At 37.4% G+C, this 22987-nt stretch overlaps 1 protein-coding gene across 9 annotated transcripts; it reads left to right on the forward strand.

Moving 5' to 3' along the window:
* The first annotated feature begins 1528 nt into the window (after positions 1-1528).
* rffl (ring finger and FYVE-like domain containing E3 ubiquitin protein ligase) lies at positions 1529-21814 on the forward strand. 9 transcript variants are annotated; one of them, XM_053239561.1, is made up of 7 exons: positions 1529-1971; positions 2625-2726; positions 9928-10121; positions 11808-12203; positions 14577-14645; positions 17020-17230; positions 18949-21814. In XM_053239561.1, the coding sequence occupies exons 3-7, from the start codon at positions 9936-9938 to the stop codon at positions 19128-19130; spliced, it is 1044 nt and encodes a 347-aa protein (XP_053095536.1). In that variant the 5' UTR covers positions 1529-1971; positions 2625-2726; positions 9928-9935; the 3' UTR covers positions 19131-21814. The 9 variants fall into 9 exon arrangements, with proteins under 9 accessions (XP_053095536.1, XP_026790602.1, XP_026790603.1 ...); XM_026934796.3 differs by having other exon boundaries at positions 1534-1971; positions 9924-10121; XM_026934797.3 differs by having other exon boundaries at positions 1534-1958; positions 9924-10121.
* The last annotated feature ends 1173 nt before the right edge of the window (positions 21815-22987 follow it).

Consider the following 22987-nt stretch of genomic DNA (forward strand, 5'->3'; position numbering starts at 1 on the left):
GAATAGTTGACCATAGTCTATCCTGATCTCCATCAACATTCTATCATTAAAAATATTTATAATTATGGTGGACTCCATGGCTATATGTCCTGCACCCTGGACCTACTGTAGGAAATGGCATGAAATGGTGCACTATGTGTAGCCTACTACTCAGACTGAATCCCACCCCTAGGCAGGATGCAGTATATGATATGTAAAGAACATAAACAATAAAAAATTTCCAAGTAGGTGATCAGGTCTGTCTTTGTGGTGTACTGCATCCCACAATGTAGTGCAGTCACTGAGATCAAGAGGGCAGCAATGCCACCAGCTCGTTAGCAGAAACTAAACAATAATGTATTTGGTTTTGTCTTCAATAAATTTGGTGTTATGTTTGCATTTTTGGAGTAGATCTTTTTTTTTTTTAAAGCTCTTTAATTCATAACTTAAATCTTGGTTCAGAAGGTAAAATTGGCCATTCTGTTCCAAAATGAAGGCTATACTGATATTCTGGTATTTTCTACTGTCTCCTTGCATCATTTTCTACTTGAACCATGAAACAGTACCACATTATTCTTGGTACCTGAATAAACTGACATTTTAAATGATACAGTCTGAGGAGGAGCTGCTTCCACAAGTGTGTTTGACTTCCAGGTAGAGACCTGACTGTGTAGAATAGATAAATAGTACTTGTGTGGTTTGTCCAGGTACCAGCGGCCAAAACACAGGTTGAGCTGGTAAAACTGGTAGGTGTTGGCACATGAAATGTTTCTAATTTCCCCAGTAGTAAGGAAACTAAGGGCTACTAGTTTTCTAGAAAACAACACAACAGCAAGTCAGCAGGAAAATCCTGATCATTTATTAATCAATTTAGTAAAGAGATAGATAGGCAAATTAATAAATATGCAAGCAGTGCAATGTAATACAGCAGGTACAAAATTACACTCCTGGGCAAAAAAATGGGCCAAGCCCAATATGGCAAAATGTTACATTTTAATGGTCGTAACAACAAATCATTGGTCAGGAAATGAACAAGAATTAAACAAATACTGTAGATCTCTCCCTGCTCTATCAATCCTGGGTCATTTATGAGCTTGTTATCAGGCCCTGGATGGGCTGCATCAGGAGGGGCTGATAACCAAATAATGACTAATCTCTTAAGGAAAAAAACATCCCAGAAGATATCTTTGGAAACTTTTGCACACCCAGACAGACGTGTGTTAGTCTGAATTTTACATCAAACATTTTAATCATTATCATAATTTTTCTTTTGCGTACAAGAAGACTATATAAGTGAGTTTCCTGGTTTCTAGCTTTTCCCCAAACACTTCACTGCAGCAAAAGTAAACCAGCAAATGGAGGCACAGCAGCTCTCAGGAGTGCATTTGTTTAATTCTTGCTCATTTTCTGACCAATAATTTATGGTTAAGACCATTAAAAGCTTAATATTTTGCCATTTGGGGCTTGGCCTCCCTTTTTTCCTTTTTCCCTTTTTTTTTTTTCTCAGGAGTGTAGATCATATGGTTTATATGTTTTAAACTGAATGTAATCATACGTATAATTACACTAAGCTGTTGATGTTGATCTACCAGCATTGACCAGCTCAGCCTGTGTTTTGGTAGCTAGTATGTGGTCTAAACAAGCCGGAGTTTCAGCAGGGTGGTATAGCAGTGTTCAAGTGTGCTATTTGGAACACAGCCACAGTCAGTTTAGGACATGCCCTCTGCCTACGACGTGCGCGCTCCCGACCTTGTGACGTTGCCAAAGGTCACGCGCACGTACCTACAAAACTACCAACAATAGCGACTGAGGCGTTGAAGTGGAAGTGGACGAGTTTTTACTATGAACTCATTGGCTTCGAGTCGCGTAGTAGGATTATTGGAGAAACTTGGTTTTGCGTACACTGGAAAATAATCTCCGGATTGTGTTTTTGGTGGACTAGAGAGAACTTTTGAAGTCTCGACAAGTTGGGAAGTGAGGTACGTTTTGCAGGTATGAAAAGTGAGTAAGTTATCTCGCTTGAGTTTGAACCTCGACGAGGACAGAGAGAAAGTGGAGCCTGAGTATGAGCTGAAGCTTTCAGCTGCTCTGTGTGGCTTTACACTCGACTGTCTAGCTGAAGTTCAGTCTAACACATGGTTAGAGAGTTCCAGTGAACTTGTGGGTTGAATACTGACCGGGTTCAGTCAGCTGGAAATATGTGTATAAAGCTATAAAGGGTTGTTTTTTGTTTGTTTTCTGAGCCTGTGATGAAAATGATAGTGCTCTGATTTGAACTTTCTTTAACACTGCCTTGTAAAAGTGTTGCCATGTAGAGCAGTCCCAGCTCACTCATCTCATTTATCCTCCTATTGTTATCATTTCAGTTTGTCAGCTGTGCTCTTGGCCATTTCATCAGCTCTTTGTAACTGAAAAACATTCCAGAAAGAAACAGAACCGTTTCCTGAATGAAAAGTTTCCTATTCATGTGCTCACTTGAGCTGCAGTGTTGATCTGTGAGTGTGTAAGAGATCAGGTTTCCTCATAGGGGAGTGGAAATGTGTGTCATGGGATTTATGATTCCTGCATGTTGCAGTGATGATGATGATGATGATGATGATGCATTTCCCAGATTCTCGCATACTAGTCTTGTTTCCTCTCTCTAGATGCGTGTGTGTGTGTGTGTGTGTGTGTGTGTGTGTGTGTGAAATGAGCTGCACGTCTGTCAAGCTGACACATTACACAACCATCACTGAATCATAGTCAAGGTAAGGACAGTTCAACAACCTTCAACTAATCCACTTATTTCAGTTCGTTAACTCTTTGTGACATTTCGATAGTTGAAAGAATACTAATCGTAGCTCTATTCACCACATCTGTAGCGTATGAGAAATACAGATGTGACCCCAGACATGAATTTCAACACATTTGTCAGTATTAAGAAAATAGAATGGAAAGCCTATTTACTCAAACCTGCCATTACTAGAAGTCTAAGGGCGGCTGCTGAATCATGTTGATAAATATTTGAAGTAGTATTACAAAGTATTATTTAAACAATCCAAACTTTTACAGTCTAAAAAAGAGGTCTTAGGAGGAAACCGATCTAAAAGAATGTCTTCCCCAAACTTATATATGTAGTTTTATGTATTTTTCCAACACGTGAGCAATACAGTAAAAAATAATTGTGGTTTTCTGGGATTCAGGGACGTTCAGAGAGAAACTGAGGTATGTCCTGATTCCCGTGTTTACATTAATAACGCATAACCACATATTCCTCCCTCTGAATAAGTAGTCCCAGCTAGGAAAGGACAAATTATACAAATTTAAAGATTAGGCTAATTTACAAATGTGTTTTGTACTGAAAAATTGTACAAAACTGTGTGTTATGTATAAACATTTATTGACTGACTCAACAGCTGCCCTTAGACTTGTATGTGTGTTTTGAATAAACAGTTTGTTCTTTTCTCAGTGTATGGAAACGTTGAAATTCTGTTGTGTTGATCGTGCATGCAATACAGATGCAGTGGGGAGTATTTCTTTGACGTGGTTTTATCAGTTGTTCGCCAGGTGATACAAGGTTGAGGTGATACTGGAGGTTTAGTGTACCAAAGTTTGATTTGTGCTATCTGCAGGTCGCAGATCTTATTAGCCATGTTCTGCTAGGAGGAGAGGGAGGTGTAGTGAATTCTTTGCTTCAGGTATGTGGACAGTCTGCTACATGCCTGGTCATGTGACCCAATGAAGCTCGTAGCATTTTCCTTCAGGTGTTTTCCCCTTCAATTTTCTCCCCACTTTGTTCACTTGACATTTCCCACCCACCACTCATCTCTCCCAACATCATACCACAGCCACCACCCGGGGAGAGTGAAGGCTAACACGTACTTCCTCCATCTTTTGGAACTTCTGCTCATGCTGTGTCTCAGGGCAGCGTAACACGCTTAGAGAAAAGCTCTGTCTGCCCTCTTCTGCATACATTAGCCCACGAGTGGCTAGTGTCTTCTGAAAGGTTGGCCTATAAGGCTACGGCATCGTTAGGATTCAAACTCGTGATCTCTTACCAATAGGGTGAATGCTTTTCTCTTCTGTTTCAAGTGTTTTCAAGTTCTTGAAACAAGTTTTTCATTCCATTTATGATGACTTGGGCCAGGAATGAGTGATCTTGGAACATCAAACATTGCAAATTAGCAACTGCCAAAACTTCTATAATTGTTCATTCTGTGAAGAACCAAAAAAGAAAGTGCTTTCATGTGCAAGTCATGTGCAAGATCACCAGTTGCACTGCCGTGGCTGAGTCATGTAGGTCAACCCATCTGACAGCCAATTCACAAGGAGGAGCTTTTCAAACTACATTTGTAGTAGAATGTCAGTTGAATGTTTAAGACCCACCTTCCAATACAATGGCTACGATCCAATTCGAAGTAATTATGTCTATGCCCTTCTAATGTTCTTTTGGCTGATTGGGCAAATATCCCCACAGCAATGCTCCAAAATCTAGTTGAAATCCTTCCCAGAAGAGTGGAGGTTATTATAATAGTAAAGGGAGGACTAAATCTGGAATAGGATGTTCAAAAACCACATATGGGTGTGATGGTCAGATGTCCATAAACCTTTGGCCTTATAGTGTAGAAAAACAGTAATGCAACTAATAATACAAATAAGTTTAAAAACCCAAGATGTCATTGAAAAGTCAGTCAGTGAAAGTGTGACAGCAGCTATTTGTTTGCCTTACTAACATTAGGGAAGTGTTTAATTTTTGGATGTGATCCTATATCTAGATATTTTTTGAGCAAGGGATTAGTGAGAGTAATTGCTCATGTGTGGTGAGAGCAGGCCCAAAGTGAAAGTAACAGCTACTTTGTGACACTGCATTGAATACATGGATGTTTACACAATGAGAAATTAGTTGCACATACAGGAACATGGGAACAATAGAAAAGGGAACTGATCTAATAATTTAGTCTCAGTGATTCATACATGAACAGATTTAGGGGAGTTTTAGTAAAGAGACTCTTACTGCTATTCTAGCATTTGCTTGTGTTTATGGTTTTTGCGACGGATTACTGTGAATTCGCTTTTGTGAATGAATATAATTCACACGTGGATTTGTCATTTACGCACTTTCAGTGTTTAATATGAACCATACCGATTAACCATATATAATTGTCAGTATATTAATTTTAGTCTTATTTCTAAATTATTGAAAGTAATTTCAAATGTGAAGTGTTAAAGTGCAGTGATAGTTTTGGGATGAGGCTAGAAATAAGGCTGTTATCTTTTTATCTTTTTTTTTTTTTTTTCATAGCTCTAATAGTAGTTCTGGCTGTAAGGCAAATCACAGGTTTATGTCAATGCACTCGTTCTTATATGTTATTGTTTCTGTAGTAACATACATTGGGACTTGTACGAGAGAGCGGCTCTACAGACATGGATTAAATTGCAAGTGTGATTGTTGGTATTTTGAAGTTTTTTATAAATAGAAAAGGAGTGGCATTTTTCAAATTACTTTGTTATAAGAGGAATATAACACGGCACTTAAATTACTTTGGTATAGGAGGAATAAAACACTTCAGAATAATTCATTTTGAAGTGGTAATGACCACACTGCCCAGTCGTTGATTATTTTCCTGTAATAGCACACCCTGTAAAGTTTTATTCCTTACTTGTATGGTGTGCTAAAGCCTAGAAATGTAGAAGACTTGAATTTGTTCTGTATTTTCCACAGACACGAGCTGCATATCTTTCTGCAGTTATTGTGAGCAGTCAGTAGTGTCCTCTTTCCTTTTTCTCTGCAAGCTGTCTTGCCAGAGCAGCGTTATTGTTCGTTTGGGCCTGTGCTATGGGGCTGTACAGAAGCACTGACAGTGGCATGTCATTTGGTGAGCAGGGACTGAGGGAGTGCCCCTGCTGCCGTGTTGAACTTTGCATGGCCTGCTGTGCTTCCTGGCAACGGCTAATATGAATGAAAGAGACGGACATTATCTGCGCATATCATCAAGGTGATATTTGTTCTAGTACGCATGTAAGAATACACCTGATGAATTTGATTAAATCACTGTTAAAACGTAGTGGAAATATGGAGTATTCCTTTTTTTCCTTTCACTTTTCCACCAAAGTGTTGTTTCAGAACTATATTTCTGTTAGATCACAGCACTCACTTTTCTACAACGAGCTCTTAAAACATAGAGGCAAAATGAGCCGTCCGTTTATCAGGAAGCATATCAGGAATTATTTCAATGTGATATTTTCCCCTACAACTTCAGCTTCAATACCTTGTGCTTCAGTTAAATATGAAAATGTTAGTGATTGGCACTGACATTTTCTGAGTTCTCGTGTGAAAATTATTTTCTAATTTGTCTGGAATAATGTTGTCAAAATCATGTTGTTTTAGGGTGAAATGATCAATAAATATAGAATAGGGGTGTAATATACGGGTATGAAAATATACTGTAATAGGAAAATGTTAGCCTGGCTTATTGACAGTTACTTGTACTACTAAACTGTATGTTTTTAACAAACTATTGAATGTAAAGACGAAAGCATTTTCAAAAATTATTATAGTAGTTTCTGCAGCTGATATTTGCAGCGTTCCTCTACATGGGCTTTAACGTGATTTTGAAAATGTAAGCAGACTTGATTTGCTATGACTACATGTTTTTAAAATTTCTCTCATCTTTACATCTTACTGCAAATAAATGTTACTTTCAGTCTGGACAAACAGACACTAAGGTATACTTTGAAACACAGACATTGCTTTAATTAATAGTACAGCACCCTCCTCTTGCAGTATTATCTAGTATCATCAAAGGTGGCTAGTTAACATTAACGTACCACAGCAGACTGATGGAAAAAGTCATGCTTAAATGTGATTCATATACTGTAACTAGCTATCTGTTTAACTGAGAAGAGGTATATTACGAATGAAGTGATTTGTCTCTGTGATAATGGGTGCAGATGCCATACTGTGAATTTTTCATTTGTTCCAGCTCCAATACAAGTTTGAATTTCTTGCATGATATTATAATTTTAAAATGTTCTTTAACATGGCTTTGCCTAACCTTCTTCTTCACTGCTGTTGCTGTTTGTCTTCATTTAGAAACTATTACCCCAGGGCAATGTGAATCTGTCTGTGTAGCCATGGAAGCAGTTGTGTCTTTGTGTTTGACTTGGGTTGCCACTGTAGACTATTAATAGAGGACAGTAGAGTGCGGGTAGTCCTGCTGTGCCTTTGCTTCCTTGTTATTGGATACCTTCGTTTGTTCTAGCATTCTCTTTCGTGGGTTTGCTTTACACATGAGCTGCCGGTACATGGCCTTTTTTCACAGGCGAGAAAAACGTTAATAGTAACTTAGAGTCATGATAATTTATAAATTATTGCCTTTTATTATGTCATATATTCACAAATTGTTAGCTTTATATATTGTGGATATCTCCAAATTAGTGGCTAAAATACAGTTCCACTTCTGTCATTTTTAAGTGTCACTTTGTCATCTAGGCAGATAGCAAGCTGTTTATATGAGGTGACTTCAGTAGGTCTTCTGTTACACTGATTTTGTCAAAATACAATTTTACATATACACAGGTGCCTGTAAAGAGTTCTGAAAATGTGTAATAGCTTGAAATAGCAAAGTATACATGAATGACATTATTAGCATGAAGGTCCATGCTGGATTTAGGCAGCATTAATGTAAATATTATAATTATATTTTTGGTTCTGAAAGCTATTTGGCTGAACTGTGTTCAGAGCCGTTGTAAAATATTCAATATATACACCTCTGTGACAATAATTACAATAAATGAATTCTGGATTAATGTTTTAAACCAATAAAACCATTACACTAATGCCTAGTCAACACCATGATTTGCTCACAATACACCACTTTTATCACTCTGTTGTTTTGTGGACGTAGCGGTGTGCACGCTGTACAAGCAATTGCGACGAGGCTCACAAACAAAATGATCTTTCACCTGGAGAGATAGATCCCAGCTGGCTTCATCCCCAAATCCCACTTTGTCACAAAAATAAACAAGAGAGCTATGATGTCTATCAGCGCTATTTTTATGAAAACAAGTAAAATGGGGAGGAAGGATTGGTTGGGGAGACACGAGCAATGAGGAATGTCTGTTCTGCAAAAAAGAACTGAAGTTACAGTGAAATGAAACATAGCTATTTTTATACTGTGCATCGAGTTTTTATTTTTGCTGTTCTTAACAACCATTTGGTACCACATAATTTCTTATGGAAGCAAAATTATTGTGCTTACATTTTGCCCTGACCTTCTCTCACAGACAGACGGATGCACTTCCTGTCTAGCCTTGACCTTGGGAGAAAAACATTAAATACTATGGAAAAAGACATAATAGCTTAAAATTAAAAAAAAAAGTAAAAGTAATTCCCATATGCATGCATCGTAATGTAAAAAGCCACGTCATGAACATGTACTTAAGGCTATTAAATATAGAATTAATACATTTAGCATGCTTCTAAAGAGCTGCATAAAACTCGTAACAGTAAAAGAATAACCTGTATGCTTTAATACTGGGAAAAAAGTTGCTATTTGAGATGACATTGCATATTATTCTCAAACATATAGACATATAGACAAATAGACAATGAATACAGTTAGAATCTGAGTACAAATGAGGGCAGTTTGCATTGAAATGATCACTTATTAATCTTTATGAACACATGAGTAGCGGACATACCTTTACATCATTAGTAGGCTTAGAGACTGCTGAAATATCACAAAGACCTCATTTTATGAGTATTTATGATCTCATATTAAACCAGGCTTTGGCTTTGGTCTTCAGTGATAGGAGCTCATAAGTGCAGCATTTATTTGCAGAACGTTGGCTCGATGCAACCAAAGATATTTCGAAACAGCCAGGCTTGGGTGGCTTCTTTTGTGTGTTTCAAAATGAGTGTCATCCTAGTAGGAGCTGTGTGGCAAGGCTCTTGTATCTCAGCCTGCACACACTCTCTGAATAAATGATAGGAGTCCTACTTCAGCAACCAAGCACCAAACCACCTGCTGGTACTCTGACCTAGTAAACTCTCTCCGCAGTGCTTAGATCCTAGTGTTCTTGATAAGAGGAGTCCAGTTGTGTCTCTGATACAGCAATTTCCACTTCAAGCTTTTATTTCTCTAATTCTAGAGAGTTCTCCATTTACTGTCTTTCAAATCACCAACATAAGTCCATAATGTCTAGCAGCTAAGAGCAGCTGTCCAATGTTGAGACACTTAGGCCACCATCTGGATGATTAGACAATGCTCCATGAATGAACTATCAAACTAAGTAGCATGTTGCAAATGAAACTAGTGATTTCATAATGCATGCATTTGGTTGTGCAGATGCATGCCTCTGTTTATGCTGATAATGTGCTCTCGGTTTTTAGCATTGGGGGCACGGTGGCTTAGTGGTTAGAACTGTTGCTTCTCACCTCCTGGGTGGGAGTTTGATTCCCGCCTCTGTCCTGCATTTGTGGAGTTTGCATGTTCTCGTGCTTCGGGGTACTCTGGTTTCCTCCCCCAGTCCAAAGTCATGCGTTGTAGGCTGATTGGCATCTGTTAATTGTCCGTAGTGTGTGAAAGGGTGTGAGTGTGTGTGTGATTGTGCCTTGCGATGGGTTGGCACCCCATCCAGGGTGTTCCCTGCCTTGAGCCCCGAGTTCCCTGGGACAGGATCCAGGCTCCCTGTGACCCTGTGTAGGATCATCGTTTACAGAAAATGGATGGTTTTTAGTACTTTGCTACACACAAAAAAAAAAAAAAAGATTTAAAGTACTAGCTCACATCAAGACATAACGAGATGCTACACATCAGTAACATCATATTAGTGTAAATGATACACTTCAAGTATCCCAAGGGCCTAGTTTGTTTTTGAGAGCATATTGGAGTGAAATTATAGCAAATTTATTTTAAAATGGTTTCAGCATTTTGTTTCTGTTGTTTTTTTTTTTTGTAAAGGAAGTTTGGAGTATGTGGGCCAGTTGTTGTAACTGGCTCTGTCTGGACTCACCCACTGTGGAGGAAAGCAGCAGCCGTCGATCTAGCTCACGCCATCAGGCGTATACTAACTCTGGCTACAGCAGCTACCCATCTCCAACAGCTCCAGAGCACACGTGTAAGGCATGTGGAGGCCGCTTTGATGCTCTTGAAAGAAAGGTAATGAACATCCACAGATTTTTTACATTTTTTTCCCCCCTCCAGCTCTGGGGTTCACAGAAATGGTTATCACACAGGATCCATTGAGTGATGATAGAAATCCCAGTCTGTGGCACTCATTCAGGCAGTATACTGTGTAAATGTCGACATTTTTATGTTTCATTTTAGCTGATTAACTAAGCGTTTATCCTGTTTACAAACGCTGGTATGAATTTTATTCTGTGCTTATATGTGCTTATTATTGTATTTCAGACATAGAATGTTTTGTACAATGAGTGTGGGTGATTGGTTTTACTAGCTTCTCAAACTAGTGTGCAACAGATAGAAGAAAAAGTCATACCAGATAAGAAGTGTCTTTGACTTGGGCGTCTGGACACTTCTCATCCCTGGAATGTGGTGAGGGGAAGCTCTCCCGAGACAGAAGAACAACTGTTATGGGATTGAATAATTTATGGAGACACAATACTTTAATTAGACTTGATAGTAAAATGCTAAGAAACCTATGATACAATGATATGAAAATGTGTAACCGACATATATTTTGTATTTTCCTGTCGTAAGCTTGAAGTGCTTTGAGGTAAACGAGGTGTAGTAGGTATCTTGAGTGCCTTCCTTGGCCTGTGATCAGTTAAGCTTAATAAAAATATATGCTTGAGCAACTTGAATCATTATTAGTGAAACATCTTTCTACTTTAAATAATTTCCACCAGGGTAGGTGTTCTAAGGAATCTCCCCAATTAGATAACACACCCATTTCACACACTTGAAGGGTTTGGTAATTAGTGGTTACGCTGATGTACTGAGAATATGAAAACACGCTGGCATCAGATTGAAGAACAACACCAAACTGAGCTAAGTAGAACTTTCAGATGTAAAACTAAAATTACGTTTAAATTAAAGTTTAAATTAAGATAAAAGACATTTCATTGTTGGCAGTCAGCTTTAAGCATAGTATATCTAGAATATTTATTATCCACTATGAAGAAATCATGATCTGTACCCAATATCATGGTTTTTAACATATGACTTGTTATAGTACAGCCTCTTCTGGGAACTTTTTTGGGATTTCCCTGGGAACACTGCAGTAAAGTTCAGCAACTCATAATCTATTGGAAAAATAGGATTTATTTACTAAATGAAGAACACAGGAAATGGACAGAGCACTGCACTCTGTCTAAGTCATTACTCATATGCAGCCAAATAGCAAGATGTTTTATTTAGTACAGATCAAATAATTTTTGTATGAAGTAGATCAGATGGAATGCTGATTTGTCTGAAAAGATGGACTTCCACAACTTTCGCAAACAACAGCTGTGAGATTACACTAGTCAAATAATGTCCTGGCCCTTAAAAATAACATGAAATCTAAACATGCCACACACTGTGTCCTTACAGTTAACATATAACAATTTATTAGGATCAGATTTGTTTTAATTTGCGAGAAATGTGTGAGATATGGCTAAAGAGAACACTGCCGTGTGTGTGTGTATGCATCATTGATCAGCTCACAGCTGAGAGGACTCAGACATTGAACACTTTCTACTGGTTACCAAATCAATCATAAATGATACATATTCCATATTCATTTTCATGTACAATTCATATTGCACAATATTTCCATGTGCACATCCTGTCCATCACTCAGAGATGACCATCACTCTTTTTTTTTTTTTTTGCTCATTTCAGCATGTATGTGTAGACTGCAAAAAGAATTACTGTAGCCGCTGCTCCGCTCAGTTAGAGCCTCATCCACGGTTGTGCCACACGTGTCAGCGTTTCCATGGTACCATGTTTGAGCGGGCAGAGCTGATGAAGCTAAAAGTAAAGGACTTGAGGGACTACCTTCATTTGCATGAAGTCCCTACACAAATGTGCAGAGAGAAAGAGGAACTTGTGGAGCTGGTCCTTGGTCAGCAGACCCCTACCTCTGATGCATCCACACCAAGCGAGACACATGCACACACACCTCTGTCTGAGCAGGAAACGATCTCTGAACCAACCACAATCACTGAGCAGTCCTCTACAGGGAGTGGTGTTGTGACAGACCTGACCTCCCAGTCACAGACTGCAGAGGACGAGCAGGTAAGGAGAAGAGGAGGTCCTCACTGCTGACCACCTAGTATAGTTTTAATAAGTTTTTTAAAATGTTTACAGTTTGATGGGTACTAAGTCCGATTGTTTTTTTTTGGTAGATAAGTATATGAAGATAGAACAATATTGTCCAGTTACTGTCCAGCACATCCCAAACTGTGCAGTTTGCCAACACTAACATTTTAACTAACTTTTTTTTTAATTTATTAAAGAAAATCGTACTTTTTCCACTTACATTTAATGTTGTGGAACACCTATGAAAACAAGGTACTTCTGTTATTGCTTACATTATAGCATGTATAACAGCTGTTCCCTCAACAAGCTCTCTTTTTTCTGTCTTGAAGTTAATAAGACAAAACAAATGCAGTTTATCAAGTTACAGAAATTGCAAAACCCTCCCTGAACCCTGAAGACTCATTCGTGTCAGAAAACTTGAAATTACAGCTCTACCCCTGACTGTTACAAAGCACTGACCTCTTTCATAAACGTCAAATAAACATCTTCAGAAACAGAACAGAAAACTTCAACATATTAACAGTTTCACATTTATACACATTTATCTGGAGCGTCCCCCATAAAAGTCCCTGTGTAATTTGTTAGTATAGAAATGATAACATACTTGAACAAGCGTGTTAATATAAACCTATGATTTGATTTACAACTGCCACTACTGTAAGAGCTGTAGTGTTACAGAAAAGTAATCAACACCTTCTGACCAATCAGATTGGAGAATTCAACAGTGCTGTGGTAAAAAAATTTTTGTGTTTTTGTTATTAATAATGTCACTCTTTGCTTCCATCAATCGTCAACAGTTCCTGATTCAGAGTGATTTATCATATCAGTCTCCTCCAAGAGAAAAAAAAATGTTAGATTGTATTATTATACTTTTTTATATCTACACTGGACCTTTGCGCTGATGCATTTTGAACCATCTGGGAACAATGTTAGAGCTAGCAGTTAGGACCTGAAGGAGAAATGGGTAAAAGTTAGAGAACATTCTGGGAATGAAACAGTTCTAGGAAAGAAAAACCCAGTATTGGATGAAAAGCAAAAACTAAAATGGCGTATCTCAGAGCTATTCCATAGTGACCGTTGTATGAGCGCATTGTGTAACATGTGAAATTTTTTGTGGGTAGTGTCCTAGTTTTGGCTGCACATGAACTTCCTTTACATAAGACTGTTTCCTGAGTTAGTGGCTATTACTCCTTTAAGATGTACATCATTTCAAGGCTATCAGAGAGTTTTTGTAAAAGCACAGAAAATACCCTAGCTGACTAACTTGTTGGGTTTTCCTTCCTAAAAATGTCTTTTTTATGAAATATTTAAAATATTAATGTCCATGTTCATGCTTTAATGGTCTATATTGGGCCTTAAAGGGTCTATATTGTCTTCTTTACCTGTATGATGTTGTGTTCTTGAGGCCACCTGTAATGTACCAGAATAGTTGTAATTCATTTTTACATAAGCTTTTTCTAAACTGTGTTTTGGAATTAAACAGCCAAAACAAAAAATTGGACACACTGCAGTAACAGCAATCCTCATCACTGTAGCTGTAGGCCAAACTGGTGGCAATGTGGTAATTTATTTGTGGTAGTATCATCATAACCATAGTTAATTTAAAGTGGACTGTCCTTGAAGCAATGTTCTTTGAAACACTGAAACTAGCAATATGTACATAGTCCTGTCTACTTCCAACTCTTTTTATGTAATAAAAAAGCAGGAAAGAGTTTAAACTAGCAATGCAAATGATTGGCAGATTATTTCGTCCACTAACCAAAAGACATTGACAAAGTTTGGCAAATCAAAAATACAAATAAAACCCTGGTTTATGTTAGGAAGCATTTTATTAGCCTTTGCCTGTTAATATTAAAATACCAAAATTGTTTGTGTGCTTTTTTTTTTATAATGCTAAAATTTTCATTTAAATTTGTCTTTTCCTGGAAAATGGTAAAGGAAATATTGATGACTCATCCTGAGTTTAGGGCCATATATTAAATTTGCATTCCATGAAATGGATCCTTTTCTCCTTCAAGTCATTAAAATAAATTCTGCCAGTCATTGATCTACAGTAGCAGGTTCATCACAGTCAGTCACAATCATCCCCTGGTATTTGTGCAAATTTGCGTATGTGTGGTGTATCATTAGCTCGCAGCTCTCATGTCCCTCAGCATTGACTTCCTATTACTAAAAAGAAATATGTCAACATACCAATACCAATTATAACCCTCAGGCCATTTCATGTGCAATTTGATGTAGGCAACGATGTCAGTTAGCCCACCTGCTTAAAAATGGCAAGAAATGTAGCTGTAGTTTCCATAGTGGTTACCTGTGGCTGATTATAGCTGTGTGATTTTTGACCTGTAGATTGAGTCAGTGGCAGAGGAGCCAGATGATGTTGAGGAGACAGAGCTTCAGGGGGCACAGGAATGCCAGGTAGCCTTACATCAGTGTTTTATATCCCTGTTGCTGCTACACAGCTAGGAGTTTGAAACGAAGAAGAGGACAAGAAAAGGAGCAGTGACACTTTGGAGCACTGAGGGGAAAAAAAACACAATTACTCAGTTTAAACTGTGCAATTTACCTTTGAATGGCTTGTTCTTAATGTCTCTCTCTAGGAGGACAAAATTGAGATATTTAAAATGTCCTCTCCTTCATTTAGTTCCTAGCTAGTAGACTTAGACCATGCTCTGCTTTTTCATTTATATAATTTATTCACTCAGCATGATTTTTATTCCTGACATCAGACTTGGTGTTAAAAAGGGAAATGTGTTTACTCTTTGAGATGGAATCTCATTTTTGCAAAAAACTTATTAATCAGTAGTAGTTTTGTGAAGGAAATATCTATGTTTGTGTAACCATAAAAATACAGTTTAGCTAAGAAATACTCTTATAGGTTGGTCAAAAGCCCTAACTAATGATAATTCACCCTTTTTTTGTTAATTGTTGTATTATATAATAAGACAGGGATGTAAACATGAGTGGCATCATATCAGAATTAGATAATTATGAGATTACTTAATGCTGTTTATAGGAAATATGTTGTTTATATAGAATCTCGGACAACTCCGGCCTTTAACTAGTTTGTAGATAGAAAGCTAAAACTAAACTATTTAGTATGCATCCAGTACTAGAAAATGATAGGGAATGTTTGATAGATACATATCCAGTTATATCTTAACATTATTCTCTAACACACCTGTAGAAGCTGATCACATGTCAAGTCAGAGCTTTCAGAGTTCTCAGCTGGTAGGCACGAGTTCAACAAAGTCAGAAGCTGATAATTATAGTAATTATGACGAGTCACACTATTATCCAACAAGAGAAATATAATAAATGACAGTCATTGTGACTCTCATTTTAAAAATCCCAGTAGTATTTGTTTAATATATACAGTCTGCCTTATCCTCTTTTAATTAACAATTATCAACGTCCTCCATTTTTTTAAATAAAATCTATTTTACACATGATCAGGCTGAGTGGCATTGGCTATGAGCTGTGGTTTTTTAGGGGAATTTCCTTTTTTGCTTGAGAAACTTATTTGAACTTACTGTGGAAACGCTATTGATGAACTTGGTGTGATCACTGAATTTTTCCCAGTTTACTGATCAGAGTTGGAATAACTGACGGAATTCCTTTCCATTCCTCTCTGAGAATAAATTCATTTCTAGTAAATCATAAACTCGAGAGGATGTAATCTGAGATCCAGTAAATATCTCAAGGTCATTGTCATTGTTACGACACAAAGATCAGACGTGCAGTTTAGCCATAACATGCTTGAATCCAGCCCTGCTATTTATTAAGTAAAGAACTTCATGTGTGTCCTGGTATGCATGATAGCACATGGCTGGACTTTCTGGCTTTTCTTCGTCTGCTTTCTGTGTCTCGAGTCTAGAACTGCTTTACGTGGTTGCCACTTGGTTGCATGGGGGTGTGGGCTTTCTCATCTGTCAGCAGTCGCTGCATAACTGATAGAAAAGTGACAAGTCACATTTTTTGGGCATGAATTTTCACAAAGTGATTGTGTTTCCCATTACTGATAAATGTTGAAGCTAAAATCATGTCATGGAATCACCCCAAATAAATTTCTCCTTTCTTACCCTGGTCATATGTGGAAGGGAGTTTTTCTAGCAAACAACATTAACAACGCTGTGACGTAATGTAGAGAGATGCCGCCTTCTTTAACACGTTGTAGGCAAACAGACTTGTTCAGACCTGAAAATTTATTTCATTCCCAATCAAAATTAAGCCTAGGACTCATAAACACACAGTGCTAGTTGGTAGTTCCTGTTTTGGGTAATCTGTTTACATCCAGTATGTAAAGGTGGCATTTACATTCTGCATGTGTAGCTTGAGGAGAGAGAGAGAGGTAGATTTCTCAGGTAGATACCAAATCTTTAAACTGTTTACAATTGGCTTTTGAAGACCTGAGCCAGGGACTGCTTTTCAGTCTTGCACCTATTTTATTCAGCAGGACCAGAGAAATGTCTCTAAAAGTAAAAATAGATTTAAAAAAAAAAAATGGACATGCAAATGGACAAAGTGAGAACGTAAGCAATAATGTTTCACATAGGAGAGATAGGCAGGTTATTTATCTCACTCTTCTTGTGCAGCTTTTTGCAAATTATGTTGTGGTTTTGTGTTTGAGTTACAGGAAGTGGTTAACTAGTTTATAATAGTCATAATATTGTCCCAAACTAAAAGTCCTTAAATGAGTTTCCACTGTTCAAGACCTATTTTTATTTTTCACCATAAACAAACCCACTCTTGGTTTCATGCATTTCCTGCTATGTTTCTTTCTCGCTCTTAGTCATCAGACTCGGACGAGGCGTTGCCCTCGGGTCGGCGGGCATCTCTCTCAGACATTTCCTCAGTGGAAGATATCGAGGCGCTGAGTGTGCGTCAGTTAAAGGAAATCTTGGCCAGGAACTTCGTCAACTACAAGGGATGTTGTGAAAAATGGGAACTGATGGAGCGAGTCACACGCCTCTACCATGACCAGAAGGATCTGCAAAACCTAGGTGAGACATATACACATGCCCGTGATGAACGACTGATAGTGTTAAAAGTTGAACGAGTAAAGGGAGGTTACGGAGTCCATATTTGTTGTATGTAAAGTAAGATATGTGAGCTTGGACACATAAAACACGCTGGTAATGCTGTATAAATGTAGCATGGCAAGTCTTGTATAAGATACATACTGACAAATGATGAAAAGATGAAAAGCATTTAATTTTCTTTCTGTAAATCTTATATGACGCAGAAATGTAAAAAAAAATCTTACTCATTTGGCTACACAGGTCATTTAGAGCATCACCTTTTTTTTTTTTTAAAGAATATCATTGCCTGTACATTGCCTGCTAGGCTCTATTTTTCCCTTTTCCAGTTTCTAATGCCAGTGATGTACTAAGCAAGTGTCATGATGGAGACTAAACATTTCATCTGAATGATCCTTAGTTAAAAATATAGTCTTGGGCTATACTGAATATTTTAATTGTGATATAATTTATTAGAAGCCCAGAACCTGTTACCAGCTGTTCATATGACACAGATAATTTTATTACATCACAAATTGATTTAAATGTTTTTTCCCAGGTTTATTTGGTTAGTGATTTAAAGGTCTAGTAAAAGTCAGAATTTAGGCTGTTATGAAACATTACAAAAAGCATAAATGATGGTCATAATTCCTTCCTGTCTTTCAGGATACAGCTTTGTTGATTTTTACTAAATATATTTTGTAACATGTACAGGGTTCTGGCACACGTCTGGGAAAATATAAAGACACTTATTTCCAAGAACTAGAAAAGCACAGAAATAATAATAATAATAATAATAATAATAATAATAATAATAATAATAATAATAATAATAATAAAAACATTTTGGAAAAACTATGGCTAATTCTGTTCTTAAAGTAATACAGGCTCTGGACCGGGGGTCATCAGCTAAGTATTTAAACAGACTGGACCAAGAACTCAAAAAATACTGCAGTGGAACCAGTGTAAGAGAAAAACACTAGCCATATTCCAACAACTCCAGTTTTCTAACCACGAACCTTTGTGACTTCTGTAGCAGATCCTCTGTTGCAGCTTATCCAATCACATGCATTTAGGTAAATTATTTAGCTAAAGGCGGAAAAGAACGGATTTTCACAGATTTAGCCTCTCTGGTCTGATTAGTGATACGATGCCATAGACTGTTTAAAAAAAATTGACAAGAACAGAATGTTTAAAGATGATTGGTCAGAGAAGTACATGTTTATTCTCTACTTCGAAACAAACGTCTCATCTGTTTAGAGTCTGTAGCGATGGTTAAAATTGGTAACATGTGTCACAACACCAGTGTGAATCAAAGCATAATCTGATGGTAACTGTTGTTATGTTGGGAACTTTTGAAGCAAGGGATTTTATGTAGCTGGACCTTGAATACCCCTCCTCTTTAGTTTCAACTGTAACTAAGGTTGCCTTTAGGCATTTCCTAATTCTTACTCAATTCCAAGTTTTCCTTTTTTGACAATGATTTTTTTTCTTTTTTGGTATGAAAACCAAACATCTGGAACATGAGGAAAAAGCATGAGCTATGTTGTAGCCTCACTACAGTAGAAAACAAATTTTGTTTTGCAATGTCAAGGGTATAGTCTAAACAAGCTGATGAAATTACTGAAGAAAGCTGTCAACTTATCCATCGTATATAATATACACTGTTTATTTTCCTGTGTCCTTTCCTGTGTTACATACAGATTCTACAGCGCCGGCCAACATGGAAGAAAACTTGTGCAAGATCTGCATGGACTCGCCAATCGACTGTGTGCTCCTGGAATGCGGACACATGGTCACGTGCACAAAGTGCGGCAAGCGCATGAGCGAATGCCCCATCTGCAGACAGTATGTGGTCCGGGCCGTGCACGTTTTCCGATCTTGAACCAGCGCATCTTTGGTTGGAGGATTAAAAACTCTTTCTCGTCTTTTTCTCATCTTTGCCCATGGAAGAGCCATCATCGCCCTGCTGCTTCATTTGACTTACCAGCAACTGTTGAACTGGTTGAACTGTGAAGAATAGAATAATGATACACTAGCAATAATTTTTTTCTTGTGTTTAGCTGTCAAGCAGGTTTGTGTTTGTTAAATTCTATAGTGTGTGGCTTGAAACTACTGCACTTACTACAGTGCTGGAACATTACATGGACTTCTTAGATTCAGGATGTAGTTTTGCAAATAATTTAATAATTTTCTAGCACATTTGTTACAGCTCCAGTTTAAACCTAAACGACCAAAATCTGTTCACACAAATGCACTGGTTATGTGGAATGCAAAGGCAGCAGGATTATAAGCTCTCCAAACAAAAAAGATTCACTTTCACCAATAGCAATGCTTAATTGTACAATGTCAGTATTGCACACCTGTCTAAGCAGAGCACAACAGTGACACTCCCACGTCCCATGATGACAGCTGTAGGCTGCATAGGGCCAAATCTGTGTGACTTGTTTGACGAGCATGATGGAACACGGTGACAGTTTGACAGGCCTGAAAAATCACTGAATGCCACAGAGCAGGTGACACCAAAATAGGTCCCGCAAACTCTAGGTGATTTTGAGCACCCAGTCAGTGAAAGAGTGGACTAAACCTGACAGGAAATATCTCGAGATATCCCATCCTTACAGGATTGTCGCTGTTATTAAGTCTAGGGAAGACGTAACCAAGTATCAAGAATGAAATACCACATACAACTCACTTTTACTCAGTTTCACTTAGTTAACTGCATTACTCTTGCTATTCTCTGCTACTGCAGTGTTTGATGAAGATACTCAGAATTCATCTTGACATGTCCAGATTTAGGTTTATATTTATGTCTTTGTGAATCCAGAAAGTTTTCGCCATTCGTTTGTGAGTGATAAAAGATTTATATCTGATGCAGTGCGAGCTGAACTTGTGTCTCAAGGCCTTCAGTTCACAAGCAAAGATAATTAATTTGCTATAAAACTACACCAAAATGATGAGAAAAGTACAGAATTCCTGTGAGTAATCTTTTCTTGTGGAAATATACCATTTACAGAGTTAGTATTTTTCTACAGACATTCTCATTGCTTTATAAAATGAGTGAAGGCCATAGGGAATTTAATATTACATCGAAAGGAGTGTTTCTGTAATTGTCAATGCAAAGAAAATCATAATAATACGATGTCACTTTGAGCAGCAGCTGTAATAGCTAAGACTGTCTTAAGATGAAGGATGAATGTTCTAAAACCCCATTTTGAGAAAATGAGTGTGTGTGTGACATTTAGGTGTACAGTAATGCTAACAAATGTGTAATGCCTTAATGTTCTGTCCACCGTAGGCCTGTCATCTAAACCCGTAAAGTAAACAACTGATTTGTGCTGCTTTTATCACTATGTTAAATACATGCGACAGAACATCTCGATAATCAAAGTCCAGAGCGTCTGCTCGCTGTTTGACTTTAATGTTGCCGTTTATTGGTACTTGATACTGATAGAAGCTCACAGTAGACTCAGTTTAAATTATGTGTGGCAGTGCAGTGCACTGTGTGGGCTTCAAGTTGACAGAATATTGCAGTGATGCATTGGAATTTAAATTTAGTACTTGGGATAGACGCTAACCACGCTTCACTGGAAACAGGTGTACATTTACAGCCTCTTAGCTTCAGGAACCGGTTTCAGGAAGTAGGTGAAATATTAGCAGCATTTCAGCCCTATGCACTGATACAAGTCTAGATACTGTGCCAAAATAAGATTACTGTCTCTGATTATGGCACTCTACGGGTCTAAATGACTGCTAATACTTCTCAATGCCTTCAGATTTCCCAGATTAGTGGAAACTGATCATGGAAGTCATTTATGCTGAAGTACTTTTGGGACAGAGAGCGCTGAAACAGAAATGTGCCTTTACTTGTTGCAGAGCTTAGCAAAGTCTGCATAACAGAGATGTGTTTTTATAGAAACCAAATGGATTTATGAGAAACTGTGTAACATCTTTAATAGACAGCACCTTAAATCATGCCAGATATTGCGTGATAACTGTTTTTGTTATTCTGGTCTTTTTTTTTCTTTTTCTTTTTTTTTTTTGGTAAACTGTTTCTGAAGGCCTTTTCTACATCTCAAAAGGCTGTTCCAAACTGTTCAGTTGTTTGTCTTTGGGACATTTGTATAAAAAAATCACTCAACATCTGGTATTATTTTAATCCAGGGACCTGCACAGTTCTCAAATGCTGTAGAATAGCCAGTGCTGATTGTTACTGATTGAATAAATACTATTTGTAACTTAATGCCTTAATCATTCTTTATTTCTCTACAACGATGAAGTTATTTAGAAAGAGCCTGGGATTTCTACTGAGGTCATTCAGAACTCAGCATTGGTACAAGGTATATTGTAATGCTTTGTTTTATTTTTCATAGAGAAGACATTATTTCTTTTTGTAAATGCATGATTAGTGTCAGATATGGGTTCCGGTTTCTTAACCAGATACAATGTAAATTTATGTCAACAAAACTCTTTGTAGAGAAGTTAATTTAAAACTGCCTACTAGATTAACTAATTGAAGTTTCTTGTGTGTTCTTCTTTTGATGGTTTTGTATTAAAATACTTCCTGGATTTTGTTGTCAAGTCTTGTTCTTACCTCTAAAGAAGCTATGGTATGTAGAACAGTAGGACTAGTTTATCCTGTTCCTCGGTATGAATATGTACTGGAACGATGCGCGCGTATGCAAATGATGCATTCTGTAAGTGCTCAGACTCGAGTCTACGTAATAGAAAGCATCACTGCATAACACAGTTCTGAATTATTGGCACCTTTGGTAAAGATGGGTAAAAATGTTATGGCCTCTGAGAGGTCAGAATATTCCCAGAATACAAAACACTGGTTTGTTTAGGAGCTCATTTGCACATTACAGGATTCTGCAACATCAGTATTGCATAGACTGATAAAGTGATAACAACTGATAAGCAATTTATTGTCCAGCCTTATTTAAATATTGAAAGCATTGCATTGTCATATCTATCAGGTATGTTACACAGGTAAGAAACAGCAAACGATCGGGGTGGAGTTTGTTTATTATGTTACAGGTTATTGTTAACAGCTTCACACGTAATAGATGCCAGTGACTCAACTTCCCCACGTATACAAGCAGATGAAAGCAAATATGCATACACACCATGAAATGATCCCTGCCTTGATGACATACAATTATAAATTTAAAGTAGAACCTACGTCAGGCCTTGTTAGACTTTCTGGTATTGTTTGATTAAACTTTTAACATTAAATAAAAATAAATAAATAAATAAAGGATTAGGGAAGTGGTTTGATTTCAATTTAGATATTTAATGAAGGATTGAATAAAACTATTTCTAACTTAATGCCTTAATCATTCTTTATTCCTCTACAACAGTGACATTATTTAGAAAGAGGCTGGAACTCTTGTGAGGAGTGCAAAATGGGGGAGAAAAATGACTTCTCGTCATATTGTAGTTGCTTAAAGACCAGAATGGTAAAAGAGTATGTAAATTATTTTCCAATGTTAGCTATTTCATTTCAATTAATTTAGGTCATTTCATAGGTTCAGTAATAGTGAATAATGGCATCACGTTAGTTTTGACCATGTGTCTGGTCTTGAGGCGTGAATGAGATGGAGAGGACTACACTTAAAATATTTGGGTGTGTTTGAATGCTAATGAAGTGGTCAACTGAATATGTAAATCCTCACAACCACTTGAAAATAGTCAGCGAGTAAGACACGAAATAGTGATGTTTTACATCGTCGCATCAGC

Source organism: Pangasianodon hypophthalmus, chromosome 14 (genome assembly GCF_027358585.1).
Source record: "Pangasianodon hypophthalmus isolate fPanHyp1 chromosome 14, fPanHyp1.pri, whole genome shotgun sequence".
NCBI classification, from domain to species: Eukaryota; Metazoa; Chordata; class Actinopteri; order Siluriformes; family Pangasiidae; genus Pangasianodon; species Pangasianodon hypophthalmus.

What these genes read in the sequence shown, in the direction of transcription:
- rffl (XM_053239561.1), top strand. Translation starts at nt 9,936, where the DNA reads ATGTGGGCCAGTTGTTGTAACTGGCTCTGTCTGGACTCACCCACTGTG. An exon ending in AGACTGCAGAGGACGAGCAG is followed by an intron (nt 12,204 to 14,576) that starts GTAAGGAGAAGA and finishes TTTGACCTGTAG; the next exon opens with ATTGAGTCAGTGGCAGAGGA. An exon ending in AGGGGGCACAGGAATGCCAG is followed by an intron (nt 14,646 to 17,019) that starts GTAGCCTTACAT and finishes TCTCGCTCTTAG; the next exon opens with TCATCAGACTCGGACGAGGC.